Genomic DNA, 19733 nt, shown 5'->3' with positions numbered 1-19733 from the left:
AATGTGCCAGTGCCTTATAAAGTAATGCTTATATTTTAATTCACTAAGACTACGCGAGAAAATTTTAAAAAGAAATGAAATTAAGAAAGCCAAAAGGAACTACTTTTGAAAGGATATGTTAGAAATTCAAGCCTTTTGATTAGCAACCACCCGTAGTACCAGAAACACTTCAAAGTGTTCTCTAAACATTGAATTCCCATCAGTGATGCTGCAAGCCTTAGCTCTCATCTTCCATGCTTACCGTTGCAGTGACTTCAAAAGGATAAAAAGAGAATGGTAATCTCTCAAAGTAACCTTATACTCATGCTGGTAATTGCGTATTTAGCCATCATGCATTCACAACCAGGTAATTGTCTCATTAAACTGTGTTTTAATAAATATAATAATTAACATTTAGTTATAAAAAAAAAAAAAACAAGCCCCAAATACTCAAACCATTCAGAAATGAAATGCAGAGCCCAAGGGACATCTAGAAGAAAATGAAAAAGAATTAGATAGTGTCAAACATAGACATCTTCAAAGGAAGGAGATCATTTAAACTTGCCTTTTACTTACTGAAATGTGTTCTGCATATTTTATTGTTTCCATCATCTTGCTTGTTATAATCCGGCAAGTGAATGTTCAAAGAACATAAAATCCTACAAATAAATAAACTGAATATGAATGAATTTATAAAAGAGGCGACAATTAGAATCAAGAGCTTGACATGCCAGCTTTGATGATGCAAACCAATGATGTTCCCAGTGGTGTTTCAGCAGTGCATATTTTATTGGAAGAATAAAAATGATAATGTTTTAAGGCTCATGATTCTTACAAGTTGAATGTTCAGCATGTAATCAAGTCATCATCAATCAAGATTGTAAAATTCAATTGTAAACATTATAAAGCAGAGGAAGAACTTATAACCAGCATCACCTTTGAAATTGTTGTAATTTTCCTTACAGACACATTTGAGAAACTGTCTTAAAACATATATTGGCCAAGTTGCAAAGGTTCCATAAGGTTGTGACTTAACAAGAAGTGGGTGGAGTTGTTTCTATGGTCAGCTAAGTGTGTGCCTCTCTTAGTTGCTGGCATTTAAAAGTTACCCATAGTTACCCATTCATATATCTGGGGAACTTTCTAGATCAGTCTTCATTTGAGATACTGGGCACAGAGGACTGATTCAAGGTCATGTTTAAGCATTGGCTTGGTGCATCCAGGTTAGTGCTGAGACTCTACAAGCTTGTGTGTCGTGCAGAGATTGTGAGATGTGCTACGTACAGAGTGGGTGGGATCTAAGCCTATATCACATTAATCTCTCAGAGAATGTGAGGGAAGGAGGGAAAACACATTTGTCAAAGCCCCATTTTTAGAAGGCTCCTGAAAGTGAGAAAAACGAAAATTCAGTAAGGTCAACGATCATGAAAACATCTATTTTTTTACCACCGCTGTTTTGGCACCACCCTGTCAGCAAAATGGGATGATAGGGAAGATCTGAGATGAACTGTTTTTAATATGAAAGTTATGTGAGCAACTTGATCAGAAAGCTCCAATGAACCCCCCAAGGGAAAGGGGAAGTCAACGTGTGTTTGTTTGAGAATGTGTTCTTCTATGTACGTGTGTTAGTCTCTGCCTCTATATGTGTTTGTCTTTTGTGGGTGTGTGTGCTTGTCTTGTGGTGTGTGTGTGTGTGTGTGTGAAATGTTAATGCTGAAGTGTGGAATGACCAAAAAAATGGGAAGGGTCAACAGGAAGTGATGAAGTACTATCAGCGAAGGAGAAGGGGAATAGAATGTATATTTGGTGACAGGCAAAGTTAATTAGAATTATGTTGATTTGTAGATAAAAATAGGGACTGACTACTAATGATAGGAAATGAATAGCTAAGATGATTTCTCAAAAGATTTTGAAGAAATAGTATACATGCCTTTCTTTCTATTTACCAATTCTATACCTAGTTCTGCGTCCATCAAAGATATAACTATGGAATTACTTTTAGTTAGTGTGTTTTCTATGTCTTTAGCAGAGAACCGATACATGGGGCTGACTTACTCAATAGCAGCATAGATTGTGTAATGCCCAAAAATTAACCTGTAAGTCCCACCTGCCCAGGAACCAGGTAACTTCCCAGAATGCTAGAAATTGTAGCTCTTGGAAAATAACAGAGCCTCTTGGGAAAGTATGGTGGCCTATAAGTTTGTCCTTTTAAGTCCCTGAAACACGTGGTTTGAGGGCCATTCCAGCTGGGACATTCTGGGTAATGGTACTGACTAAAGTCCATCGCTTGGATAGTATTTAATATTTAATAAATGCTTGTTTTAAATTTAATTTAAATAAAATGACGGAGTTGGTTTTTCTGGCAAATCTCAGGATTAGCAATTTGAAGTATTCATTAGGGTTGAGATATGAAATTCTGAAGAGCAACAAAAGGAAGAGGACAGATGCTGATTAATTAAAAACAAAACAAAACAAAACAAAACCCTACACGCTTCTTGAGTTTAAAGTGTTCACTCAGGCAGGAGGCAGTGAAACTCATCAAGTTAGTCAAGCAAAGGTGTTACCTGATGCCTGGGTTACCAGACTGAGTGAAACGTAAACCTCTCACTTCTGATTTCCAAAGGATGTTGATCCTATCTTAAAATGCTTCTGTGTACAGAGCATGCTCTGTAGGTCAAGACTGTGTGGAGGAGGATTAGCTCTATACAGTCTGCTTGGTTAGGACAAAACTCACCCACACAGAATACACCGAACTTACAAAGAGAAAGCAAGCACCAATCATTGCTGCTTTGAGTGCCACATCCAGATCTGCAGGAACATGGATCCCAAAGTTGTCAGCGTTTGTGAACACGTCATTGACAAATCCAGACCAGTACTTGGAAATCTTTCCAATAGTAAGCTTTTCATCAACAGTTTTCACCTTTGCAAAGAAAAATAAAAAAAGAGATATGAAATCTGCAGATAAAAGAGATGGTTGACATTTATCACTATGCTACTCAAGATGAATTTGCGCTGCTGTGTTATTCACCACCCCCAAATGGCAGCACTATGTTGTTTGCGCCTGTGTATGGGAAGAGGTGTGGTTATTTACCTCCACAGCAGTCAAGAACTTCCGACTGCCACAGTTTGTAGACCATTGTAGTTTGTTTTCATTTTTCATTTCTCTATGCAGATAGAGTAAGTAATTAAGGCCAGACAGCCACAAGATGGCAGCAGGCACATCTTTTAGTTATGTAGCTAGCTAAGCATGAAGGGAATTTCTTTGCCTGTGTTCATTGTTTAAACCAGAATTTACCATTATAAAAATGTATATGTATTATGTACATATATATATATATATATATATATGCTGCGTGTGTGTACATGCTTACCTACATGCAGATATTAAAATTATTTGGATGAATTAAATTATTTTCTAGGTATAATTAATAAGCTTTAAAATTTATTATGTAATTATTAAAACTTTTAACCATAATATATTGTCAAACTACTTGGACATTTGTTAACCGATTCCCTTCTGACCAATTCTAAGTGTTAAAGCATCACCTTGACCTAGTGTATAACCAGAACACTGAGATGCGTCTGACATTGAAGTCTACCAGACCTATTGAATGAAGGATCTACAGCTGACTCTATCAACTATTTCTTTATCCTGCTTTTTACTCTGACGCTTATTTAATGTGGAGCTACACTTCCTGTACAGTGGTAGAAATTAGAAAATAGGGAAGGTTTTCTTTAGAACATAGCTATAGCATGAATACTAAAGCCTTATGTTTAAATTCTCATCAATCATGTTAAGGAGCCTAAGACAAGTCACCTAACCAAGTCTGTTCTCTATGTGTATAGACTCACTCAGAAATCTGAAAAGAGACCTAGTTCGAATACAAATGAATAATGAAAAATAGATGCTTTAAACTTAAATGCTCCCCTGCCTATGATGTACGTTCAGGATAGTCTGTTAAGAGAGCATATGTTAAAAAAAAAAAAAAGAGAGAGAGAGAGAGAGAGAGAGAGAGAGAGAGAGAGCATATGTTGTTACAGGCTAAATTTGCAATGCATCATGTTAATACTCAGCTCCAGAAACCTGAGAGTACATTATTGTACAAAAGAAATTTAGCAGGTCTTACACATACACACACACACACACACACACACACACACACACACACACACACACACGAGTTTATATATTTAGTGGAACATGCTTCTGAAATGAGATCTGATCAAGGTTAAATGTCCATGAAGCAGGACAAAGGGAAAGGGCATAGATAATTTTGGTGATCAAAATACACATAATTTTGCCAGGTGTCGTGGCTCACACTTGTAATCCCAGCACTAGGGAGGCTGAGGCAAGCTGATCTCTGTGAGTTTGAGGCTAGCTTGGTCAACAAAGTGAGTCCAGGACAGCCAAGGCTATACAGAGAAACCCTGTCTTGAAAAACCTAAACCCCAAATCCAAAACCAAAACAACAACAAAATCCAACTCAAAAACCAAAAAAAAAAACAAAAAACAACAACAACAACAAAAACCCCCAAACATATTCACTCTGTCTTATGTGTGCTTCTAACTCCCTATGAATCAACCTCATCAAACATCGGGTTACCATAATTCTTAGGAAGCACAAAATATTAGTTATATAAAAACACACTACTCCCTTTCTATATAATATATATTATATAAAAATATATGTAAGTCTGACAGTCTATTTAAATTAATTTAAGTTAAAAACAAGGCAGTGTTTTAGGTAAGGTGATACAGTAGTTTATCAGTGTATTAAGCAAATATGTCAAGAATTTTAATTTTATAATTCTCATTTTAATTTGTTAACATTTTTTTATGTGCAGTGATCTATGAAAAATACCATATCTCATTATAGCATCATTTTTGCTAAAATCCCATGGACTTAGACTCTCTGGAGTAATGACTACTAATACAGGTATGAAAGGAGGATTTACTAGCGTATTACACTAATATACAATTCCTTTTTTAAACATAAGATATATTTATTTATTTATTTATGCATATGGGTGCTCTATCTGCACATCTCCTTACACGACATAGCACATCATATCCTATTACAGATGGCTGTGAGCCACCATTTGGTTGCTGGGAATTGAATTCAGGACCGCTGGAAGAGCAGCCAGTGTCTAACATTTGAGCCATGTCTCCAGCCCCTAATATGCAATTCTTAAAGTGTATTTAAAGGATACAACATTATCTGGATGTTTTAGAAACTGAATTACATTTCAAGAAATCAGAACCCAAGCAAAACTTTGTTTGTCGTTCATACCTCAAAGTCCACATCACCGAAACACCCACAGTTTGCACAAGGACCAACAATTTTCAAAATATCTTCTTTGTTTGCATTTTGGATTGTGAATTTGGGTTGAAAGGGGTCCCACTTCTGTGCAACATAACCAACTATGGTACCAGGAGGGGCTTCTATTTCTAGCTGTAAGAGAAAATAGTAACAAAATCAGATTTTCTGTGGTTAGAATGCATTAATCACATAAGAATGTCAATTTACAGCTACACAATGTTTGTTTTGAAATAAATGTTGTATTTAAAAAGCCATTATAAATATACTTTTCTAGGATACAAAGTGGTGTTTTCTTTTCACCTTTTGTATCTTGTTATGGAAATGACAAGGATCCATTGCACTTGTGTGTCTAGCCCTTGCCCCTAAACGCCGTGGTGTCCTCGGCACGGAGGCCCTTTCATTTCATCTGTAACAGTGAGTCAATTACAGTGTTTAGATTGGGCAAACTCAGTAACTCCTTCCCACAACAGCTCTCTATTTCAACTTCTTCTCCCAATTGTGGAATGCTCACATTTGTAATTTTAGGCATGATTTTAGCATTTGAGTGTAAACCAAAGAAAATCCTTTTGTAAGAGACTTTGGAATGGGGGGACAAGTAGAAAATGTTTCCTTTGAAGTAAATCAGTTTTCTACTTATTTGTCTCATTTTTACCTCATAGTAAGTTCATCATCTTGTGTTAGTGTCTACAGTGTTCTTGGATAGTAAAATATATGTATTTGTATATACATAAGTATATATATAATATTGACTATGTATACATTTTTTAGGATTTAAAGTGGTTTTTTTCTTTTGAAATTTTGTATTTTGTCATGGAAATGATAAAGATTCATTGTACTTCCATGTTTCGTACTTCACACACACACACATATTCAGAATGGAGAATAAAACCACATTCTTCTAGCTCACAGAGACATCATAGCAAATTAAGCAGATGTCTACATCAGTGGAAATTATTGTTCCAGTTCTACTAACAATGACAACTAATTATGCTAAAATAAAATAATTGAGTAATGTCACTCTGTTGCATAACATAGATTTCTTTTTTTTATTCTTTTTTTTTATTAATTCATTCATATCACATCTCAATTGTTAGCCCATCCCTTGTATCTTCCCATTCCTCCCTCCCTCCCACTTCTCCCCCCTACTCCCCTCCCCTATGTCTGTGACTGAGGGGGACCTTCTCCCCCTGTATATGCTCATAGGACATCGAGTCTCTTCTTGGTGATCATAACATAGATTTCTTAAGCATGCAAATGCTGGGTGTTATTCTGAGCAGGACACATTGGAAAAGGTCAAGTGTCATGGTCTCTCCCGGGCATTGCTACTGTAGGAGAAGATGCCTGTATTTGTATAGTGATGGGACTTGTAGACATTACAGTCCCTTGGCTAATACTCAGGTCAGGAGGCTATGTCTTGTTTACGGGACATGTGAGGTTTCCTTCCCACTCAATCTCATGGTAGCTGCTACAGCTTTGGTTTACAAATGAGAAAGGTGCCTCACCAAATCTTCAAGTTTTCCTTATCCTAAAAGAGAGGATATAAATTCACACAACTGTAAGGCTGGCTGTCTCGTAGTCCCAGATGAATGCCACTTCAAGGGATAATCTTAAAAGATGTTCCGAGGCAGTGACCAACCTCTTGTAGGTAGCAAGGGCACCAGCAGCTGTTACACCTTAGGGGCCTGTTCACTGTAATCACCTCTTGACCCGAGTTGTCTGTGATCCTCAGGGTGCAGGCTCGCAGTGTGGAGCATACATTACGATTAAAACAGATGCTTTCTTCAACTGCAAAGTAAATTCTTTGTCCCAAGCTGTTTTTGATCTCATATTTGTTGGAGGTTTCAGTGCCGAGTATCACTATCAGAAAACACAGCTTATGAAGGCATGCTTTGATTGGCATCACCACTTTTCAAAAGGAAAGGCGTATCAAGAGAACATAGAGTTATGGCAGGGTTACTGAGCTGATAGTCTCAGTTTCATACAAATCTGTTCTCATGCTCTGAACTCTGATGACTTTGCCTCAGATATCAAAGCAAAATCGGGGAACAAAACTAGCAACCTAGCTAATTTTAATTCTAAAACTCTGAACAAACATGTTGAGGCATCTTTCAACCAAAGAGCAAACTGTGCAAGGAAGAATTCATTTCTCAGATATTAAGCCTATTCTTTTTATGCAAGTTATTGGAACAATTTACATAGGCATCTATTACCATGTCTAAGATTTCTTTTAAGATCCACAGCAGTAGTGCTGGCCAATGACTTCCATTCTGACATATTTTGGAGTAATATAGAATCTTATAAACAAAGTGCACACAAGCAATTTGAAATTATTAATTATCCTTACACATTTGTTTATTGATAAATTCTATGCATCTTTTGTTGAGTAAATCATGAAGCGGAACAATAGCATTAGTATTGATGAAATTTTAATATGCTCTCCACTGTGCTTTTCTCTTTTCAGAATACTAAGAAATTTGAATGACTAATATACCTGACATATTAATTACTACTTGTCATTTTAAAATGGAATCTATTAGCATTGGGATGTCACTATTATGAAAGATTTACTTTTATACTTACGTTTTTTAAGCTAATAACTTTAATTTTGTTTTAAAAAGTAGGTCAAGCAATCATTTAATCTAATTCTATCCATTGTTTATAACATTTTTAGATGTAAAGAACATTCTGAACACTAAGTCCTTTTTGGAAGTTTTAATAATTGCAGAATACTTACTTCCAAGGAGTTCCACCTGCTGATGGATAATTATCAGGTCCAGCTGCAAAAGATGATACAGAGGATGTGAAAACCATCCCATCACATCTGTTACTATGAAACATGAAATGCATCGTTTTTATTAAAACATTTGGAACATTCGCAATGTAAAAGGCAAAGACTTAGCTTCAGTCAGTAATCAAAGAAAACTCAAAGAACAAACTTAACTTTTATCTAGAGCAATGGACAAAACACATACCACGTTTCAACTGAAGGGCAAATTCGGTAAGGAACAATTGATTTCTCAAATAATAATCCTATAGTTCTTCTGTGTGGCTGTGTCTCATTTGTAGGGCTTATGAGCTGTCTTTACCAAATGTTCATTCAACTAATAATTTGCAGAACTTTAACCCCCCCCCCTTACTCACAATTGCCAAGAGTAAGAAAAGCAACAGTGTTTATGCTGTGTGGTAGTGAGGAAAAGAAATGATCCTACAAACTATTTTTGAGGAGATTTTTAAAAACAGGGTGTGAATAATAATGCCTTCGGGGATAAACATCTGTTTAGGCTGAGCAACAATGTTTTTATAGGTGATCCTTGTCCTCATCTTCCTTTAGGCCATGGAAAACAGAAAACTTTCCGGCACCAACAGAATGTCACTTGAAGCTGAATAAGCCTTCTGCTGCAGAATACTCACCATAGCATTTGGCCTAGGTAGTTAAAGATCAAGTATGTAACTCAAATTGCTGTTTAGAAATTTATTTGCTATTATCGTGTGTGTTCGTGTTCATGGTGCATGTTGCACGTACCACAGTGCCCTTGTAAGGAGTTAGAGGACATGTTTTAGGGGTTGTTGCTTTTATTCTACCTTTATGTGGACTTTATGTTGGAGTTCATGTTGCCAGGCTTGCTGTGGATGACCTTTACCCTCGAGCCATTTACTAACCCGTATATTACCTTTCCAAAGGAAATATGAAATATGTGTTTTATTCAGTTTTATGATATGTGCACTGATATGTGGGTGCCAGACCCTTGTAACTGGAGTCACAGTTGTGAACTGCTATGTGCATGCTGGAAATTTAACCCAGGTACTTTGGATGAGCAGATAGTTCTCTTACCCACTGAGCCATCTCTCTGGCTGAAATTTGTGTTTTAGATCAGTGTCATTTGTCCGTATCTTTTTAGTTTAATCCTCAGGACTCAGACCCACAAGAGCCAGATCACGAGCCTCGACTAAACTGAGAGTCACCGCGTTTGTAATGCTTCATCGTGACGTGATCTTCGCTGTATTCTCTAATCATATAAGTAATCTCTGCAGGAATATTTATTTATTTATTTATTTATTGAAGGTCTTCACTTTTTTATTCTTTATGTACAAAGGCTAGCATGATCCGCTTCACTGGGCAGACAGTCTTGAATAATCCACCCAAGGTCGCTCAGTCCAACTTAATGAAGCCTATGTTCTTCGCGTACTGACGGAAACACTGACGGCACATGTTGAGCCCATATTTCCGGATCAGACCGTAGCGGTTAGAGCAAACGCGGCAAGAGCGAGAACCCTGGCCGAACTTCCGCGGGTGACTCCAGTAGAGCTGCTGGTGACCCATCTTGCCTTCAGACAGCCAAAGAGGAAAAAGGCTGCAGGAATATTTAAACCAACACAATTCTTGATCAAATGTTGTATTGATTGTAAATTCACAACTCCAGGAAATTGAGGCTCTGGTTTTTTTTTTTTTCTTTCATTGTCCTTGAATACCCTGAAGTGAGGTGGAACATTTCCTCTTATTGTCTTAGCACTGATGAAAAATACAGTGTGGTCATCTATGTTGTGAAATGCTCTAAAGTCATATTAATAATAATGACAAAGCATGTTTAAGTGCAGCAAGTTTTGAGTGCATCACATTGGTTCTGTTTTCCTGCAGAAAACCAAGAGTTGTGGGCTACGAAGGGAAAAGAAACTTCAGAGAAAATGCGGTTATTAGCACTAGGGAAAATCAAATTAGAGATGAAGCACTGAGGCAGGGTTAAGGTGTCTGCATTTAAGGTAAGTACCTAACATTTTTGGTGACCAAGGACCTGAAACTGACTAGCCCAGGGATCTAAGGTAAAGCCAAGTACTACTATTCTAAAGAAAAAAAAAAAAAAAAGGCATAGCAATAAAGTGACTAATAATGACTCTTTACTATACTCAGGTCAGTCCTTTATTCAGCCATCATCAGAGAAACTTCCTCCTGTAGCAGGTGGGACCAAATACAGGAGAGACCCACAGCCAGACATTACTTAAAGGATGAGAGACCTTGGAACACTCAGCCCTAAATTGGCTGTCTTCATCAAATCCCTCCTCTCAGGGCTCAGGGAAACCTATTTAGGAGGAGGCAAAAAGAATGTAAGAGCCAGCGGAGATGCACTGCACGGAGAAAACAAGGCCTTCTAAATTAAGAAGATATGGACAACATATGAACTCACAGAAACTGAGGCAGCAGGCACAGGGTCAGGATAGATCTGCACCAGGTGGTGCCCTAGAGCTCAAAGGAGAAGTGGAAACATGGCCCCTATCCCTAAGCCAGAAGCTATCTCCAGTTGAAAACTACTTGCAAATGAAAATCGAGTTTCTTTCAAAAGAGTCTCACTGGGGAAACAAACTACTCTCTCTCTCTCTCTCTCTCTCTCTCTCTCTCTCTCTCTCTCTCTCTCTCTTTTTATGGTTCAGCATTTATTATTTTACCAATGCTAATGCTTCGTATTCTGCTTTGAAATTTTTAGTATTGAAAAATGTGGATAAAAGGTATACTTGGATTGTTTTCTCTTTTCCTTTTTAGCCTTTTATGCACACAAAATTTCTTAACATTTTTAGTAAAGGAATTATAAAGTCTTACATAAACAAAAAAGACATTAGTGTGAGAGTTGATGGGAGATAGGAAGGAGATATGATCACATTTCACTATACACATGTATAAAAATTTCAGGAATAAAATAAAATATCTAGGATTACAGAAAGTACATGAAGGTTATATGTGTTATTGTAGTTGTATTATAAAATAAACTACTGTATGACCAAAGCAGCTTGTAGGATGGACTTAGAAAACTTTAAATTGATAAACAGTAATGTAAACTACTCTTAAGGGCAGGCTGCTTGCCCAGCAGTAAATAACCAACAGAAAATGAACTCAGTGGCATAATTGGCGGTTCCTTGATTCACAGCGTCATATCAGAGATTTTTCCCTTAAAAATTTCCTTAATATATAACGAATATACATATAAACATATATGTTTGACTTTTTTTTTTTTTTACCCTACAGGTCTTTTGTGTATAGGCCATGGCTTCCAGTTTAGTGTTTTATGGGATTCCTGAGTGTGCAAGTGAGTGGGTCTATGTTTCTTGTGCCTTCTCCTAGGCTCTTTTCCTTTTGTTTGTTTGTTCTGTCCAATTCGTATGTGTTAGTTTTTATCACATTGTATCATATCATATCAGATCACAGTACATTATAATCTCTTAAAAACTGTTTGTTTTCTAATGAAAGACAGAAAGTGGGTGAATCCATAAGGGAGGAAAGGTGGGGTGGAACTCGGAGGAATAGAGGGTGAGGAAATTGTAATCAGGATATATATGTGAGGAAAAACAATCTATTTTCAATAAAAGGAAGAAAGTTGCACTCACTAAGCCACGTAACAGAAAGTCTCTGTCACAGAACTGTGTGAAATGCTATGGAAATGTTTACTTCTTATATACACATGGCTCAATCGGTGTAAGCCCATGTTGCTTTAGTACAAGAAAATGAATAACTTTTTCCTTCCAGAAGTAAAATATTAACAACTTATGGCATATTTTGTTTTCTGAAAAATATATTTTCAGAAGTATGCTTTTAGAGAATGTACTGCAGTTAAAACCGGAGCTCGTGAGTTCTTATGTGTACTTCTTGAACATTAGGACACATGTTCATGCTACGCATCTGGCCACGGTGTGTCGTCATCCATGGGTGGAAGAAGAATATGCGATGACCATATGTGATCATCAAACCCCAGCCCTCTGGCGCTGGTATATCACTTTTATATTTGGCAAAACGTTGTCTGACAACACTGGCAAACAGCTTGCAGCAGTTAATCAACTCTAGCGAGCTATTACAGCTGATCCTGTTTTTGCAGATGGAAGATCGTAGGTTATCTTTTCCAGCTCCGTTTCGTAGCTCCCTGAGCTCGCCAGTCTCCACAGAACATTTGTCTGCCAGTGGGTTTCTGGAGATGGCATCTGCAATTATAAACATTTTCCCAGGAACATATGCTACATGCAGCTTAAACCCTATCAGGCATAACAGAAATCTCTTGTACCTTAAGGGAATTTACAGAGAGATTTGATTGTGATAAAAGAGATAGACTTATGTTTGAAGGAATGCCAAACTGGCGAGCATGGCAGCAGATGTGCTGACACTTCAATATTAGTGTAAAAGTCTTTCTAATCTTGTGTGAGATAATGTATACAAAGACAATAATAATACACCCATGACTGGCAATGGCTACTTATTTGCCATGTGAGAAGGTTTTTACAAGGCTTGAAGTGTCCATTGGGCCACGACTAGAACAGCACTTATACCAAATACTGATTGGTTAAGCAAGTTAGCCTGGAAACACACAAACATCAGAAGACAGTAACTCGTCTTCCATTGGACGTTCACACTAGTGTTGAGATCTGCCAAAAAGTCTCAACTCTTCGCACAGGTCTCCATGCCTGCCTTCTCCTTTAAAGATGTGTGTTTCCTGGGTTTGGTACAGTGCTCTGTTATTTTTAGATCAACATTTTTTTTTTGTTTGATCATTAACTTACAAAATGTTTAAGTGATGGAACAGGTTTTATGCTTCTTATGTGCCTTGAGTACAGCAAGTGTTCAATAAATATGCTTAACTAAATGGCTAGAGGGGGCTTAGTCTGAGAATTCCTGGAGGATATCTCTCTCCATACCTTGAGCCAGGAACGGAAGGTAGATAAATGTGCAAAAATTAATAAAATCGGTAAGTTATAACTTCGTGTTTTATAATGCACTCTGTACTCCATTAAATTCTTGGCTGGAAAAAAAAAAAGAAATTGAATTGACTTGCTTTTAAAGGGAACACACATTACTAAAACTGGAAAAGCCTGCAAACCTGGCTTAAGTATTCTAGACCAGGAGGGAGATTGGCTGTTGGCAGGAAACTTCTTGGCTGAGGGACATCAGGCTGCTGCCTTGCTTGTTTCCTGGAATTGGGAGAAGCTGCTTGAGGCTTTCGATCTGGGTTTGTAGGTCCAGGAAGAAATCCAGGCAAGAATCGAGGATTTCGATTCTGTGAATCTGCAAGAGAAAAAGTACCTTGATGTGTATTACAATTTAGGTTGATTTTTCTTTTCTAATTTTCAACTTAGATGGCAGTTTGTCCCTTGATTGATGTCTCTCTCACTGTAGCGCATTTTCCTCTGTTTTCACAACTCAATGCTACCTTGTACTGTGTGAAGTTGCTTTGTCTAACTTGTTAGCCACATACTGAATCTCACATTTCACCCTCATCAGAACCACCTGAAGGACCTATCAAAACAAGTGTTGGGTCTGCCTCCATTTACTGATTCAGAAGTTGGGGCACGAGGCTTGCAAAGTTGCATTTTGATAAGAGTCCAGGTAAAATGAGTAGTCCTAATGGTATGAGCCTATTCTTGAAAAACTCAGTGCTAAACTGCATAAACTTGAGGAAGCTCATAACTTATCTGTGAGTATTTTAGCATAATTATAGAATTATATGAAGGTGACTTTATTAGTTTAGAGATATTTATAGATATCAATATTACTTCTATTTCAGTCATCTCACATTAAAATCTGACATTCCTCTTTATTGTGCATTCGTCAATGTGATTTTATGCCTATGCCCCAAGCAGAATCTTTCTCTTAAAATATAAACAGTAGCTTTCTACTACTGTTCCCTTATTTCCAGCTCATAAATATTATTATGTTTTCTCTCTCATTAGATTCTATGCTTTCCCACAGACTACCGATGTCTGTGCTTCTCGTCATGGAATGTCAACTTTTTAAACATGTAAATAAACTTAAGTGGTTTGTCAACATCGCTTCAGCTTAGCTCTTGGTTCACAACAAAGTGAACAACCAAATTTTTTTTTTCAAATAGAAGACAGTTCATTATGAAAGCAAGCAAGTTAAGCATCATAGTGCTTAAGAACACAAATGTTTTTTTGAGAATATATGAATCATAAGGTGATTTTGCTGCTGTGTAAAGGTCATGGAGCGTGTTTAAAAACTAAACAGACTTTCGCATAATTAGGCAACAGCGTTTTAGGGGCCTCCGTTTTTGTGGCCCATCACAAAATTGTTTGGTAACATGTCCATGAATGGGACAAAGGGATTGCTTCTAGATACAAAGAGTAAATTTATAACAGCTGCATAAGATTTGGTTATAGTATATAGTAAAATTGAGGTACTATATACATACTTAGTAATAAATTATAATAGTCTTATTTCTGCAATGACATCCAGATTTATGAAGATTTCTGTGTTTGAGGTATTTTTCTGTCTTTAAGTCACAAAGAAGGTTTTAAAATATATTGAGATTCTTTCTAAGATAATAAGTTCCTATCATTAAGAAAACCCAAGCCTAGTCTGAACAGATTTGAAGGAACACAGGCACCCCATGAATGGCCCTTTGGACAAAGGAATAAATTGATTCTAGTAATGACAAGCTTGTTAAGCTTGTGCATACAGGAAGTGTTAATGAGGGGCAATTGCCAGATGACTCACTTATTTATTTACCCCTAAGGTTGTAGGAACTGACTGGGTATATATTAATATTGATGCCGGATCCCTCCAAAACTGCTCTGACCTCTGGAGAAGACACACAGGGAAGGGATAAGGCCTCTTATTCTTAGGAAAGGACATGGAATGGAATTCCAAGGGGGCACCCCAAGACCAAGAAAACTATGTAAATCTGTCTTTGAATCAAAGGGGAGCTACTGGTCACAACAGCAAATTAGGTTAATAACAAAAGTTGCTAGAATATTTTGTTATCTCCTGTTGCCATTTTCTTTTTTTAAAAGATCAGTAAATTACTCCCGAGTTTCTCTTGTAAACCATGGTGCTTTAACACACTATACTAGATGATTTCAGTGTCTGGAAAGCGGCTGCATAGCCCTGACCTTGGCTACTAGGTTTCTGCACTAACAGCGGGTTCAGAGGATGCCTTTCAGTATACTTATCTTTCGCATATGAAGAGGCTCCTGACAAGACACATTGCTTTGAATCTACTGGCATGCAGGTGAGGTGGTCTTGGAGTTGTCTACAAGATTCCCCATTAACCTCCAGTCTCTGAGGTGACGCTACCCGACAATGCGGCTTCCTAAGCCATAGACCATGGTCATTTCCTTAAATATTTTGAAAAACAAATCTTCAAACATATTTTAGGTAAAAAAAAAAAAAAATGACGATAAAGCAATTGCTCAAAGAAGATTTCCTGTCGAAATGACCCTGTGTTGTCACGTTGATTTTGTAATTACATGTTCTATCCAGGCATGCGTTAGTATTTTTCTCTGGTTACAGATGTGTTTGTTTTGTCTTAAAGTTTATCTCTGGGTTGAATGTTAAGTGTTTTTTATTACCGAACATCACTTCTTTTTGGCAGATTAATCACAATAACGCTTTCTAGTCACATTTTCTTCAAAGACCCAGACCACCAGATGAATAAGAAACTCCTTTGAGTTGCTATCTGGCTTTGAATTTCTATCTACTCTTTTAAAAATGTATAACTAAACCATAAATATTTTACACACTCTGCAACTCTTCTCCTTGCAGGCCACTCTGTTGCTGCTCTTAATTACAAAACGAGAGGCATTTGGACCATGCTAATGTCAGTCTTCAAGAAATGTTTGTTGAGGTTTATGTTTATTTGTCTTCAACTAGAGACTGTTATGCACACACACATTAAAATTCAATATTTTTCTCTCTGATATACTTTATAATCTGTTTCTAAGCTTTCCCAAGGAGTCTCAGGGACTGGCTTACATTAAATAAGCATGAAAACCACAAAGATTACTTAATTTGTTTAGTAGATGACAGAGATGTGTTTTATGAAGCCAATAAGAATGTATATACATTATTTGGATTGAATCAACTATTTAAATAATTTAGGAAAGTGTACATTTGTAGAGTCATCCCTTTTGGGGGACTAGTTTCAAGTGTTCTCCCTCAACTCACAAATCAAACTGTTTTGTTTTGAAACATTTCACTCTAGTGTAGACTTTAATAATGATTTGTTTTTGATAATTGAATAAAATAGATTATAATTTCATTTTAAAAATATTTTACTGTGATCATAACTTATTACCCCCAACAAAACCATATCTCTTGTCTTTTGGAAACTGCTGATTAAAACAGATATTTCAATAGTTTCAGGGTCCTGAATGGAACTGTACCCTTTTCTCCTAATGTTCCTAATTGATCTGCTTGCTTAAATTAGATATTTTGACCATTTTTATTGATGTTTTTATATTGATTTACTACCAGAGTATTTTTGAAGTATTGTAAGTTTGTAAGCAAACATTTTAGTTGTACAGTGTCAAGCTGAGGCTTCACCGAGGTGTTCTGTTCTTCTCTGGGCTGTGTGTCACAAGCTTTTGAATAACAAATGGGCAATTACAAATGTTTGAATAACTTTTAAAAAATGAGTATATGAATATTTCCCTCAGATTCATTTAAACTTGAAATTTCATTGCATTGCTGTGCTTAAACTGAATAATCCCACTCTCAATTTTGCTTTACAACAGTTCTTATTAATTTGCTAAATTTATATTCACTGCAATGAAAACACACTTTGCACCTGAACTTTTCTTTTCTTTCTTTCTTTCTTTCTTTTTTTTTTTTAATTAACATGTGTGTGTATTTTAAGTTAGGACAAAGTAAACATTGGAGTAAACTAGTTTAAGTTCCAGCGTTCGAGAGCAATAAAGAACAGCTTTTAAAGTAGCAACCTCACCAGCTGTCATTCAGTACCTATGCACTAGTAGTTACAATATTTAAGAGGACAAAGTTAACTGCAACCTATAGTCACCCTTACCTTTAGAGGCCATGGCAGTCTGAATACTTCTTCAAAGGCAGCCAGGTGAAAAGGCTTTTCCTATTTCAACACGGAGAGCTCAGAGTGAGTAAAACTCCGGATGCTCGCTGCCTCCGTCTGCCTCATGTCAGCTTACAGACAGAAGAAACAGTGCCTTGCCAGTTCGAGAGTGTTTGATTTTATCTGTTTGGACAACAGGGGGAGATGAAGCCCTCACGAAAGTAAAACACCTACTTGGAAAAAGTCATATAACTTGGTGGCCGAAAGAACTATTTAAAAGAAAGATAGGCACAGCGTTCACATCGCGTGTTGCCGCTTAGGTGTGCGGTATGTCCTGGTTCGGATGTGATCTGTTAAGTTCTCAGAGTCAAAGGCTGTGTAGATCATCCTATTACCCTTGACACTGTCATAGCTATAACCACAACTCTTTTTCTTCTTTTTAAAATATATATTTTATTAACTTATTCATATTACATCTCAATTGTTATCCCATACCTTGTATCCTCCCATTCCTCCTTTACTCCTCTCCCCTATGACTGATAACCATAATTCTTTTTTAAATATTCAAATGTTTGAACAACATTTGTCCTTATTTTGTTATGTGATTTCTGTCCAACCTACACCTCTCAAAAAGTAAGACAAACAAACAAACAAACACAAACTGAAAGAGGATACATTCCCAACCCTTTCTGTGCAGAAATAATTCTTTATTTTCATGTGTAAATTAAATGTGATTAACCACGGGAATTGGGAAGAACCAAGTCTTGGTAGCTTCTCAAGATAATCAAAGACTGTAGATATTTAACTCATCATGTACTAAAAATGAAGTTTCAACCTTAAAGAACCAGTTTGTGGTTTGTGGGTGCCGCTTCCTAGAGGAACGTGGGTGTTGCTCTTCCATCCAGTCTGCTCGGAGACTATAGTAGAGGACACATTAAGCACTGTCTACTCTAAATAATGCAGTTGCCTCAGAAGGTAAAAGGATGTAGAAAGCCTCAAGTTCAACAGGGTATATATTAAAAGTATAGATTTTCTTATTTGGCAGGCAACTTTTTGTTGCCTTTTTTTTTTTGCTTGTTAAGTTTGAGCCTGAGCACAGCTATCTTATCTGAGTTTTCATTCCACAGAAAAGCTATAGTTACATTTTTACTTTTAAGTTAAACTTCCCTTTTATTGGCAGTTGTAAAAAAAAAGTTAATCTTTTTTAAGTTTTTTATTAGTTTATTCAGATTACATCTCAATTGTTATCCCTTCATTTGTATCCTCTGGTTCCTCCTTCCCTCCCTCTTTCACCCCATTTTCCTCCCCGTGACAGAAGGGGACCTCCACCCTGACCATTTGGTCACAGCCTGTCTGGTCTCATCTTGGTAGCCTGTTCATCCTTTCTCTGAGTGCCACCAAGCCTCCCCACCAAGGGGCAGTGGTCCTTAAAGAAGCTAATTTACATTCGCTGACAAAGTGTTTTCAGCTGTGATCATAATTGGACCATCATAACTTTCACTATTCAATAGAACACCAACTTTGAAATTTAAAGAAAAAACATCATTAAACATATTTGGCCTATAGTGGGTACAGTTCCTGCAATTGCATATGGTCATGTGACTGGGAGCTGAACTGTTTATATGATGCTGGTCAACCTGGCATTTCCCCGTGCTTAAATGTGGTAAGGTTCCCTGCAAAGTATGGCACTCACTACCTAGGTCTTCTCTTGTACACTCATCTTGGTGTTGCCAACCACAGGGCCAAGACTGTTTTTGTCTTTTCAGATGCCTTGCATTTACCTGCCTCAGGTCTCCCTTCTCTTGCTCTGCTCTTTGCTGATTCATATTCTTTCTCAAGGAGAGGCCCAAACCCCTCTTAAGTGAAATTTTGATGCTTCGAGCATGCTAATGGTTGCAAGTGTCTTAATAATCGGTAACTGCTATTTTGGGCTTTGCAGCTAGCCGTTCTTTCTCTCTCTCCTCCTGTTGCTGTTAGGAGCTGCTGTCCATCTTCACCTTCGATGCTGCCAGTCCTAACAGTGATATGCTCATAGGAAAGCCAAGACCCCCGCTCCCCGTTATTGTTCAAGATGGCCACACCCTCCACCAGGGGCAGTGGCTTCTCTTGCTATGGTGATTCATTCTTCTCATCCCCAATTTTGATTTCATCAGGCAGAGCTAATATAAGATGAGCACGTCTAACAGAAGCAGTAATAAACCCCAAACAAACAATAATAAAAGAAATACTGCCAAGCTGGAAAGTCAAATAGTGAGTCTGCAAGAAGGAAAGAAAAGAACCTTGAAAACAAGCACTAGAAAGCATAGGGATGTGGCCTTGCACCTTCCCTGTTCTTTTTTTTTTTTTTTTTAAATGTATACAGTGTGCAATTGCTGGGAATTGAACTCAAGTCCTCTGGAAGAGCAGTCAGTGCTCTTAATTGCTGAGTCATCTCTCCCCCCCCCCCCCCCCCCATTAACTCTTGGCTGGATATTTTGAGGCAAGTAAGTATAAAGAGTAGCTTAGCAATCTTCAACTCCACTTGACTTGGACTATACTCCCAGCCCCCTATAATAACATTGTACTCTGGAGCCCCAAATTCTTTGTTGCTCAAACTTTGAACATGATCTCCATTCCTGCATATCTATTATCAAGATAAAAC

General features: G+C 37.3%; 2 protein-coding genes across 2 annotated transcripts; both read right to left on the bottom strand.

Moving 5' to 3' along the window:
- Positions 1 to 555: 555 nt before the first annotated feature.
- Plscr5 (phospholipid scramblase family member 5) lies at positions 556 to 17190 on the bottom strand. Its single transcript, XM_051140331.1, has 7 exons — positions 17093 to 17190; positions 13151 to 13335; positions 8035 to 8077; positions 6937 to 7157; positions 5271 to 5432; positions 2738 to 2899; positions 556 to 638 (listed from the first exon to the last, which is right to left on the bottom strand). Exons 1-7 carry the CDS (start codon positions 17103 to 17105, stop codon positions 600 to 602), a joined length of 825 nt encoding a protein of 274 aa, XP_050996288.1. The 5' UTR covers positions 17106 to 17190; the 3' UTR covers positions 556 to 599.
- On the bottom strand, positions 9364 to 9646 carry LOC127184098 (40S ribosomal protein S29-like). Its single transcript, XM_051140333.1, has one exon. The coding sequence runs from the start codon at positions 9619 to 9621 to the stop codon at positions 9451 to 9453; it is 171 nt and encodes a 56-aa protein (XP_050996290.1). The 5' UTR covers positions 9622 to 9646; the 3' UTR covers positions 9364 to 9450.
- Positions 17191 to 19733: the final 2543 nt, after the last annotated feature.

The sequence above is a fragment of the Acomys russatus genome, chromosome 32 (assembly GCF_903995435.1).
Source record: "Acomys russatus chromosome 32, mAcoRus1.1, whole genome shotgun sequence".
Taxonomy (NCBI): domain Eukaryota; kingdom Metazoa; phylum Chordata; class Mammalia; order Rodentia; family Muridae; genus Acomys; species Acomys russatus.
Note: the sequence above shows the minus strand (reverse complement) of the source record. Positions and strands in the feature narration are given on the sequence as shown.